Raw genomic sequence first — 10,835 nt, forward strand, 5'->3', positions numbered from 1 at the left:
ATTGATGCTTTTGAATTATGGTGTTGGAGGAGACTCTTGAGAGTCCCATGGACTGCAAGAAGATCAAACCTCTCCATTCTGAAGGAAATCAGCCCTGAGTGCTCACTGGAAGGACAGATCCTGAAGCTGGGGCTCCAAGATTTTGGCCACCTCATGAGAAGAGAAGACTCCCTGGAAAAGACCCTGATGTTGGGAAAGAAGGAGAAGGGGACGACAGAGGACAAGATGGTGGGACAGTGTTCTTGAAGAGACCAGCATGAGTTTGACCAAACTGCGGGAGGCCGTGGAAGACAGGAGTGCCTGGCGTGCTCTGGTCCAGGGGGTCACAAAGAGTTGGACATGACTAAACGACTAAACAACAACATGGTTTTCCCAGTAGTGCTGTATGGAAGCGAGAGCTGGACCATAAAGAAGGCTGGTTGTCAAAGAGTGGATGCTTTTGAATTCTGGTGCTGGAGGAGACTCTTGAGAGTCCCATGGACTGCAAGAAGATCAAACCTATCCATTCTTAAGGAAATCAGTCCTAAGTGCTCACTGGAAGGACAGATCCTGAAGCTGAGGCTCCAAGACTTTGGCCACCTCATGAGAAGAGAAGACTCCCTGGAAAAGACCCTGATGTTGGGAAAGATGGAGGGCACAAGGAGAAGGGGACAGCAGAGGACGAGATGGTTGGACAGTGTTCTCGAAGCTACAAACATGAATCTGACCAAACTGCGGGTGGCAGTGGAAGACAGGAGTGCCTGGCGTGCTCTGGTCCAGGGGGTCACGAAGAGTCGGACACATTGTTGTTTAGTCCGACTCTTCATGACCCCATGATCTCTGTGCCATCATTTTTCTCGTTTCCATTGCTCTCACTACCCCTCCCATCAGACGTCAATGAGATAAATAACTACACAACTTTTAGAAGACATCTGAAGGCAGTCCTGTATCAGGAAGCTTTTCAATGTGTTGGAAGCTGCCCAGAGTGGCTGAGGCAACCCAGCCAGGTGGGCAGGGTATTTAATAATAATAATAATAATAATAATAATAATAATAATAATAATATAAAAACATTCATTTTTCTATCTGTTTTTAAACTACATTACATTTCTTCTATGTTTTGAACTGTCCCATGAGAAGAAGACCACGGTGGGTTGTTAGCAGTCGTAATAATGATGATAAAATATAAATAATCATCTCTGGATATGAAGTCCAAATCTGGCACGATGGTTCCTGAGGTCAAGGAGCAAGGTTTTCAACTGAGATGCCATTTTAAATCAAGATGGCCCTTTCAAAACTGTGCTGATTTTAACCACCTATTTCAAAACTGAACTGTTGTTTGTTTGTTTTTAGTTTCCTAGAACCGCTAAGGACCATTGGGTACAAAGATGCTATTATTGGATTTAAATCATAAGCAAGGAGCCTGTGACCCTTCAATATCTCTTGGACTCATCAGCCCCTGGCAGCATAGCCAATGGTCAGGTATGCCAAGAATTGCAGTCGACCCTTTGCAGAGATGTAGGACCACAATCTGCTCCTTCCTCCATCAAATTACCACCTGTGGGGAGCAGAAAAAGTAAGAGAAGTGGTGCAAGGCCCCCACATTGGCACAGCTGAGACCCACATTTTGGTGCCTTCTCTCCTTGAGCTTCCCTACCCTAGCTGGTCAGGACAACTTTGAACTATGAACTTGAACCCCGGATATATTTTTATTTCCTCCTCCCTCCCAATACATTTTCCTTTTGTGTTGTGTCTTTCCAGATTGTGACTCTGAGGGCAGGGAGTTTTTGTGATTAGCAAACAGCACTGGGGGTCTTTTTTTAGCCCTCCAATGAGAATTTGAAAAGGATATGGTTGCTGACAGCTACTAGACAGCTACGGTGGTGATTTTTTCCATCCATTGTTGCCCCTGAATGCCCGTTGCTGGAAACCACAGGAAGAGAGAGTGCTGGTGATTATCAGTTCCTTACCTAGATGTCAACCAAACACAAAGCTCTCCCGTGCAGTTCAGACTTTTTATTATTTGAATTTGTTACCGAAGTCTGGGTGACTCTCACACAAACATCCCCCCCCCCCCAGAAGAGAAACCTACAGCCTAATTTGCACCCCTGTCACCTCATCTTATAGTCCGCCAGCTGGGTCCTGAGATCAAGCAGCAGTTTTTGTTGTTTTTTATTACGTTTGGACACAATTGGGCACCATTTTGAATCAAGATGGCAGGCTGCACCTTTCAAAACTGTGCTGGTTTTAACCACCTATTTCAAAACCGAACTTTTGTGGGGTTTTTTTAGTTTCCTGGAACACCATTATGATATATGAAACTGCTAAAATGAGGTAAAATGAAAATCAGCTAGGGGGCACTTGGGGAAGCTCACCTAATGTTTAGAAAAAATAAGGATAAGACAAGAATTTGTATTGTTTGTATTTCTGTTTGTATTGTTTATTTGTGTTATAAAATGAATAAAAAAAATTGGGGGGGGGGGAGGAACTTGAAAACAGGAAACGAAGTTTAAAAAACAGAACGGAAACACATGACGTCATAACTACCTTGGCTGAGGTCCACAAACTACCTCATAAAACGTAATTGGGAACATGGTTTTCATTCCTCAGCTCACGCTCAGACTTTCCCCGTATTCTGGGCGCTGGTACGATTTCTCTCCCACATGGGTCCTTCGGTGCCTCTTGAGGTGAACGTTCTGACTGAACCTTTTCCCGCAGTCCAAGCAGTCGTACGGCTTCTCCCCGGTGTGGATCCTTTGGTGGCGGTTGCGGTCTGAGCTGCAACTGAACCTTTTCCCGCAGTCCAAGCACTCGTAGGGCCTCTCCCCGGTGTGGATTCTCTGATGAATGACGAGGTCCGAGCTATAGAGGAAGCGTTTCCCGCAAGCCAGGCATTTGTACAGTTTTTCCTGCGTGTGGATCCTCTGGTGGCGGTTTCGGTCGGAGCCTCGGCTGAATCTCTTGCCGCAGTCGGGACATTCGTAGGGCCGCTCGCCGGTGTGGATTCCGTGGTGGATGACAAGGTCGGCGCTATAAAGGAAGGATTTCCCGCAAATCAAACATTTGTTCTGTGGTTTTCCTCCTACACGGGCTCTTTGGTTGACAAGGAGGCCTGGACTTTGGCCGAAGCTTTTCCCACGAAATGTGTTCTGCCTCTTGCCAGCGCAGACTTCCTTCTGGTCCATGGTTTCGCTGAAGTCTTTGCCATCACCCTCACAGGAACCAGACTCGTGTGCTCCTTCTGCTTCGTGGCCTTGACTTCGCCATTCATGACTCTCAGGGGCATTTTCTTGTTCACTACACGAGGAAAAGTTCTCCTCCTCTGCTCTCCCTCCGGAAAACCCCTCACCATCTTCAGGTGTGTATCTCTCTCCCTCAGGTATGCCCACCCACCTTTTACCTGCTGAATAAATGAGAAAAAGAAGGTTATTTCGCTTACTTCTCTTTATTTGATTTCTTCGCCCTAACCTCCCTCAGTGGACTACAGAAATTTAAAATTCAGAACCAAATTATCGAAGGTTATTCACCAAAGCCAGACTAAACATCTTTCCTTCTGGAGTGTTGGATGGCAGGTTGAGAGGAGTTCCCTACCAGGACAGACTTTGCTCGTGTGCCCAAGACATCGATTCCATAAAACATATTTTGCTGCACTGTGCGAAACACGAGCAAGCCAGGGCTGAACTGATATTACCCTTGCTGGTACCTTTCCCAGGAAAATCAGAGTCTCACTATGTCAGGTTCCTCGGATCATAGAGTTGGAAGGGACCCGAGGGTCATCTAGTCCAACCCCTGGCAATGCAGGAATCCCAGCTAAAGCATCCATGACAGATGGCCATCCAACTCCTTTCCTGCAACTTGAAGCCATTTGTTCGAGTCCTACCTTCCAGTGCTGGAGAAAACAAGCTTGTTCCCTCCTCCATGGGACAGCCCTTCAGATCTTTGAAGATGGCTACCGTATCTCCTCTCAGTCTCCTCTTTTGCAGGCTAAACAGACTCCTTCAACCGTTCCTCATAAGGCTTAGCTTCTAGATCATCCTAGTTGCCCTCCTCTGCACACGCAAAGCCAAAGTGGTTGTGTCTTCAGCATGTGATGGGAGCAATACAATGAAGGTTCATGATCCAGGGGGCACTAATCTAAATCCAGCCCTGCTTACCTGCCAGCTGGGCCTCGCTTGCATCTTCCTGTTTGGCCTCCACGTATAGGGGTCTCCATTCGACATCAGACGGCACCCGGCCTTCCTCAGAGACATCTGCGGCGGCCTCCTCAAATCCCACCTGCAGCATTAGGAAGGAACCCCATCAGGACAGAGCAACAGGGCAAGGAGGGAGAGGCCTGGGCGGAAAACCCAGAGCCTCCCTCAAACCCCACGCTGAAGCCATCACCCAGCCATACCCTCCAACGTTCCTTAGATGAAAAGAGGGGCATTTCTCTCTCCCCACTCAAATGACCCTCCTCAACCCCAACCACCATTTTTGTTCCCCAACCCATCCCGGCAGAGCATTTCCACCACGACCACACCAATGGGACGCAGCACAAACGTCCTCCTGAGAAAAACCCTTAATCCCGGCTTTATTTTATTTTATTTTTTGGTCGATTGACAAAAAGAGAAGCACAATGAAGCCAATGAATACATTTTAGAAAGGGGCAAGATTAGATGCGGACGCACAAATTGCTTTTTTTTCAAATGCAGCGGAACCTCAGTTTCCGAATGTAATCCGTTCCTGAAGACCGTTTGACTTCCGAAACGTTCGACAACCGAGGCGCAATGGGCGGTCAGTAAAATCCATTGAAAAAACAGAGAAATGTGACTCAGAAGCCATTCGACTTCCCAGGCGTGTTTAAAAACGAAAATAATTACTTCTGAGTTTTCGGTGTTCGGGTTCCGAATTGTTCAGCATCCAATACGCTAGAAAACTGAGGTTCCACTGTACAGAGGTACCTCAGGTTACATACGCTTCAGGTTACAGACTCCGCTAACCTAGAAATAGTGCTTCAGGTTAAGAACTTTGCTTCAGGATGAGAACAGAAATCGTGCTCCGGTGGTGCGGCAGCAGCGGGAGGCCCCATTAGCTAAAGTGGTGCTTCAGGTTAAGAACAGTTTCAGGTTAAGAACGGACCTCCGGAATGAATTAAGTACTTAACCTGAGGTACCATTGTACAAAAATCAAGATTCCTTGTGCTCTGCTCCACTCCCCCTTTCTTCTTTCCCAGCGCGGCCTTGTCCTCTGCCTGCCCCTCAGAGCTGGCACGTCAAACAGGGCCTCAATGGTGGTGGCCTCTCCTCCTCACCCGCTATTTAGCAGCCACTAGCAGCTACCCAAGGGAGGAACCTGGTAGCAGCGGCTGTGGAGAGGCCATGGAGAGGCAACAGGATGCCCTCTCGCAGCTGCCATCTCTTGGGACAAGTGCCGGCTCATACCATTCCCAATCTCAGCACTGGCAGCGGAATTGGGGACACTTCAGGATCAAATCAGAAGCTGGGATGGCTTTCATAATTCCAGAACTGTCATTGGAGACAAGGGAGACTTGGGGAGTATGCCTAGAAGAGCACAGGAATCATAGTGTTGGAAGGGATCACGAGGGTCATCTAGTCCAACCCCTTGCAACGCAGGAATCTTTTGCCCAAAACAGGACTTGAACCCGCAACAATGAGATTAAGTGTTTCACTGAGTGAGCTAGGGGCATGGAATTGGACTTCCACTCCTTAAACGACGTGAAACGAACAGGCTTCGCTCTCTTGGTTAACAACCCAGGGAGTGGCAGGATCAGACCCACGGGAGCCCCCCGGCAACACAGCCCCAAGGCACATGCGAGCAGCGCCGCGCCACCGCCTCACCGGCTGCTCCTGCCCCTCAGCTTCCCGTTGCGCCTGGAGGTATTCCTCAGCCAGGGCCACTGCCTGGGAGCAGCTCTCGGGCCCGGCCTCCTTGACCCAGCCCTGGACCTCGGGCGGCAGGATAGCCAGGAACTGCTCCAGAATCAGCAGCTCCAGGATCTGCTCCTTGGTGTGCCGGTCCACTTTTAACCACCCATGGCAGAGCTCCTGGAGGCGGCCATAGGCCTCTCTCGGCCCCTCGGCCTCCTGGTAGCAGAAGCGGCGGAAGTGCTGCCGCTGCTTCTCCTGGGCGGTGGTGTCCCCACGCAAGATGGCCGCCTTCACTTTCCCATAATCCTCTCTGTCGCTGGCCTCCAGGCTGCCCAAGGCCCGCTCGGCCCCTCCTCGGAGGGCTGGCAGCAGCCTGGCCACCCACTCTCCCTTGGGCCACTGGCAGGCCTCGGCCACCCGCTCAAAGGAGGCCAGAAAGCCCTTGGCATCGTCCCATGGGGCCGCCTCGCCGTGCAGATATGGGGCGCCCGATCCGGGCAGAGGAGACTCCATCGTCTTCAGGAACTCCTGCCACTGGGCCTCCCAGTGGTGAAGGAGAAGACCTTTGCCAGGTTCCTCCTTGACCTTTGGCTGTGCAACTGACCGACACAGAGGCTCCCTGATACTTGAGGCCGGGAGGAGCTGGGGGGCTTTTCCTGCCCTCTGCGACCTCTCCGCTGCCAAGTCTTGCTCCTCCATTTTCATCCCGGCCTGATCTCCACAGGGATGACTTCTGAGGATCAAAATGCTCAGAGGGGATCTAGGACGGGAGAGGAGGAGATATGGGCGGTCCCAAAACCAGCGCGAGGAGCTTCTCCCTAGAAGGAAAGACGGGAAACATGGCTGTTAAATCAAGAGTTATAATTTTGAGGCTACTGCACAGTACGCGGCCTCCGATCTGAGGCTGATTCCGCAAGAGAAGTGTCCTGCTTTTTAAATCAGGTATAAGCAGATCCCTTTCGATCATAGCTGTCAACTTTCAGATTTGAAAATAATGGATCATCAGCCTCGAAAATAAGGGATCAGCAGCCTCACCTGTCCCGGGAACTGTCTATGAGATATCTAACAATACGGGATAGCAGCAGGAAATAGCGCTGAAATAAGGGAAGGTTGACAGCTATGCTTTAGAAACGATACAATAATCTTTATTGTCCTTGTCCCATACAGAACAACAAAACTGAGAAATCTACATCAGACATTCAAAAACCAACAAGCCTGCTATCCCAGCTATCTCAGCCTGGTTAACCCCCTAAAAATTCTGATACCCCATAATTAAATACAATATACTCCCACAGAGACTACCTTACACTGCGTTTAAAACCAAAATCACATTTGGATAGAAACTGTTTCTCAGGCGGCTAGTCCTGGTCTTTATAACCCTGTACCTTCTTCCAGAAGGCAGAAGCTGAAAGAGATCATTTCTGGGGTGTGCACTATCTCCCCGGGTTAGGTTGTCTCTCAACTCCATTCCCAGAAATCGAAACACCGAGACCTGTTCCACGCACTTCCCCTCAATAATGAGTGGCTGAATATTCAATTTACATTTCCTAAAGTCTACTTTCTTGGGCTCCACGATCACTGCAGATGGTGACAGCAGTCACGAAATTAAAGAGTGCCTGCTTCTTGGGAGAAAAGCAATGACAAACCTAGACAGCATCTTAAAAAGCAGAGACATCACCTTGCCAACAAAGGTCCGTATAGTTAAAGCCATGGTTTTCCCAATAGTGATGTATGGAAGTTAGAGCTGGACCATAAAGAAGGCTGATTGCTTTTGAATTCTGGTGCTGGAGGAGACTCTTGAGAGTCCCATGGACTGCAAGAAGATCAAACCTCTCCATTCTGAAGGAAATCAGCCCTGAGTGCTCACTGGAAGGACAGATCCTGAAGCTGAGGCTCCAAGACTTTGGCCACCTCATGAGAAGAGAAGACACCCTGGAAAAGACCCTGATGTTGGGAAAGATGGAGGGCACAAGGAGAAGGGGACGACAGAGGACAAGATGGTTGGACAGAGTTTGACCAAACTGCGGGAGGCAGTGGAAGACAGGAGTGCCTGGCATGCTCTGGTCCATGGGGTCACGAAGAGTCAGACACGACTAAACAACAAAGTCCACAATAATCTCTTTTGTTTTCTTTTAAGTTAAGGAGTAAGTAGTTTTTCCTGCACCACTCCCCCAACTGCTCAACTTCCTTCCTATAGGCCGTCTCCCCCTCTCCAGCCGCGTTGTACCATCTGCAATCCAGTGCAGACCAAAGCTTCTCTGGTCTTTGCAGTTTCTTTTCTCCAGGGTGGCTAATCAGGAATCTCAGGAAGCAGGCAGGAGCCTCCTTCCATACAGCTGTCGCAGTCATCGAAGCATCCCTGGCAGACGGCTGCCCACTCTCTCCTTAAAGACCCCCAGCAACATCCCCCACCTCCTCCAGTCTGATCCTCTTTTCAAAGCCGTCTGTGTTGGGAAGATCATTGTCTCCTGTGGAGGGGAGTTCCAGAGCTTAACGATGTGCTGCATCCTGGACCCTGCCCCATGGTTCCCCTTGCCCTCCACCAAACACCCATCAAGTGTAACAAGAGAGATTTACATTTCCCCGTTTCCCAGCCAAGTGAATCACACCCTTTTGGCTTCATCTGGGCTTGTTATGTCTGGAATGGCTACCTGTCTGGCACTCAGGTATCAGGATGCCAGGATTATCACTCAGGCAGAGGGGCTGCTGAGTAGCTGAGCTCACATGTCTATATGAATTTCTGAAGTTTTCCCAGTGAGCCAGTACATAGATACATCTATTAGTGAATTCTTACATTTGGTATTCTGCAGCAGAGGCCCTTTGAATAGATAGGAAGAAACCGTGAGGAAGTGTTTTGTGGGGACAAACCACAAAAGTCACAAAAGCGATTGTGCTGACTTTGGTAGTGGGCTGCATGTGCATTATATCTGCTGGAGGGGCAACCCCCCCCAACCTATACATAAATTCCTGCAACAGCCCCACGCCGCCCCCCTGCCCTACTGCCCCTCCCCAGTACCCCATAAAAAGCGCTGTCCACCTACCCTTTGACCCAGCTTGCTCAAGAGAGACCCCCGGCTGCTACCCAGAGGAGGGAGAGCGATTGTAAAAGAGGGTATTTTTTTCGCCTCCAGCAACTCCCTGCCTCTCCAACTCCATGCCCCAGTCTTCTCCTCTCCTTCTTTCCTCCTCCTTTTATGCCAGCTGCAAAAGAAATTCAAAAACAAGGCCCACCCCCTAACCAGGGAGGAAAAACCCTTCCTGGCTTTCAGAAGCCTGCCTCCTTCCTGCAACTGTCGCCATTGCAGCTCTGTGGGTTTAACTCTTCAGCTGCACAAATCCTTGCAGAATCGCAGACTTGGAAGGGACCCGAGGGTCATCTAGTCCAACCCCCTGCAATGCAGGAATTTTTCACCCGACGTGGGGCTGGAACCCACATCCCTGAGATTCAGAGTCTCATGCTCTGCCATCTGAGCTAGCTTAGGTGCAGCCTTATTAGAAACGGTGCAGCATTATTATTATTATTATTATTATTATTATTTTGGTCTGAATATAAGCTGCACTTTCCCCCCCAAATTCTGACCGTGAAAAGTTAAAGTGTGGCTTAAATCTGCGACCTTACAAAAACTGCCTTTTACGATATTGCTGCTGAAACAGACATAACGGTGAAAGGGAACAAAAAAAGTTTTATGGCCGATTTGCGAGCTTGAGACTTCATTTGCTATTTAAGGGTGTGAGTGCCTGCAGAATTGTAGCAGCTGAATAGCGATTTGGGATTTTAGCGATTGTACGGTAACTTTTGTGGGCTTGCAAGATCAAAGGCTTCAATTGGCTCGGAGTTACAATTGTACCAGCGGCAACAATTTTCAGCCTGTAACCCAATTTTAAGGGAGTGGCTTATATTTGGGTATTATCTTTTTTTCTCCCCCCACACCCCCGCTTGAATTTTAAAGGTGTGCCTTATTTGTCGGTGCGGCTTATATTCGGACCAATACGGCATTCTTCTTCTTCTTCTTCTTCTTCACCTTTGCATCCTCACCTTTCCTCTGTTATAAAAATTTTAAGGTCTTAGATATGTAATAAACGTTCATAAATGTACCAAGCAAACACGTACATAAATACAGTGGTACCTAGGGTTACATACGCTTCAGGTTACAGACTCCACTAACCCAGAAATATTCCCTTGGGTTAAGAACTTTGCTTTAGGATGAGAACAGAAATCGTGCTCCAGCAGCGCGGCAGCAGCGGGAGGCCCCATTAGCTAAAGTTGTACGTCAGGTTAAGAACAGTTTCAGGTTAAGAACGGACCTCCGGAATGAATTAAGTTCTTAACCTGTGGTACCACTGTATATAAGCCACGTGCCTGAAACCCCACAGGAAAAAAGTCCTGAACAAATTTACCTCAAATATTTCTCTGCAAGGTCAAAGTGGGAAACCTCCCCATTGTTTCTTTCCTCACAAATCCTGTCTTAACGGTATGTCTGTGTTTGAATAGGGTGTGAGCTTGTGACCTGGCACAGGAACTAAGGATTTATCATTACAAAAGACTGGCCAGGCTCCAGGCTCTCATTAAACAGGTAACCTGCCAGACAGGAAATAAACAAGGCACTCAGATTTCTGTTGTAGACCGCCTTTTCTGTGATGTATGTATGATGCTTCTGGGGGTGGTCTTGGGACTCGAGGGTGGGCAATTTTTAATTTCTATGTAAGGGCAGGCACGCTTTTGTTAGGGGTTCCTCCTCCTTTCTCGTGTCTGTGAGGGGGCACCCTGTTGCAATAGTTGAATAAAGATCAAGATTACTAGCTGCTTTGCTTCTTAATATTCTCTGATTGGCCTCTGTTATTTTCTCCGACCGATGGAGAACCTACAAAGGACTCCACAAGGGCTCCTGTGTACCCCATAAGGGAATAAGGGCAGATTTTTGTTTATTTCACCTCCAAGGAGCTCAAGGGGGGTTACATAGTTTGTCCTCCCCATTTTACATGGTTCTC

The 10,835-nt window shown here is 48.6% G+C and overlaps 1 protein-coding gene across 2 annotated transcripts; it reads right to left on the reverse strand.

Annotated features, from left to right (window-relative positions):
* Positions 1-2,409: 2,409 nt before the first annotated feature.
* Positions 2,410-9,790, reverse strand: LOC310670446 (uncharacterized protein). Of its 2 annotated transcripts, XM_083425828.1 has the most exons (4): positions 8,888-9,790; positions 5,817-6,664; positions 4,134-4,254; positions 2,410-3,382 (listed from the first exon to the last, which is right to left on the reverse strand). In XM_083425828.1, exons 2-4 carry the CDS (start codon positions 6,549-6,551, stop codon positions 2,586-2,588), a joined length of 1,653 nt encoding a protein of 550 aa, XP_083281954.1. In that variant the 5' UTR covers positions 6,552-6,664; positions 8,888-9,790; the 3' UTR covers positions 2,410-2,585. The 2 variants fall into 2 exon arrangements, with proteins under 2 accessions (XP_083281954.1, XP_083281955.1); XM_083425829.1 differs by lacking the exon at positions 8,888-9,790 and having other exon boundaries at positions 5,817-6,698.
* Positions 9,791-10,835: the final 1,045 nt, after the last annotated feature.

The sequence above is a fragment of the Podarcis tiliguerta genome (assembly GCF_965153285.1).
Source record: "Podarcis tiliguerta genome assembly, chromosome: 2".
NCBI classification, from domain to species: Eukaryota; Metazoa; Chordata; class Lepidosauria; order Squamata; family Lacertidae; genus Podarcis; species Podarcis tiliguerta.

What these genes read in the sequence shown, in the direction of transcription:
- LOC310670446 (XM_083425828.1), bottom strand. Translation starts at nt 6,551, where the DNA reads ATGAAAATGGAGGAGCAAGACTTGGCAGCGGAGAGGTCGCAGAGGGCA. An exon ending in CTGAGGGGCAGGAGCAGCCG is followed by an intron (nt 4,255 to 5,816) that starts GTGAGGCGGTGG and finishes CTAATGCTGCAG; the next exon opens with GTGGGATTTGAGGAGGCCGC. An exon ending in AAGCGAGGCCCAGCTGGCAG is followed by an intron (nt 3,383 to 4,133) that starts GTAAGCAGGGCT and finishes TCATTTATTCAG; the next exon opens with CAGGTAAAAGGTGGGTGGGC.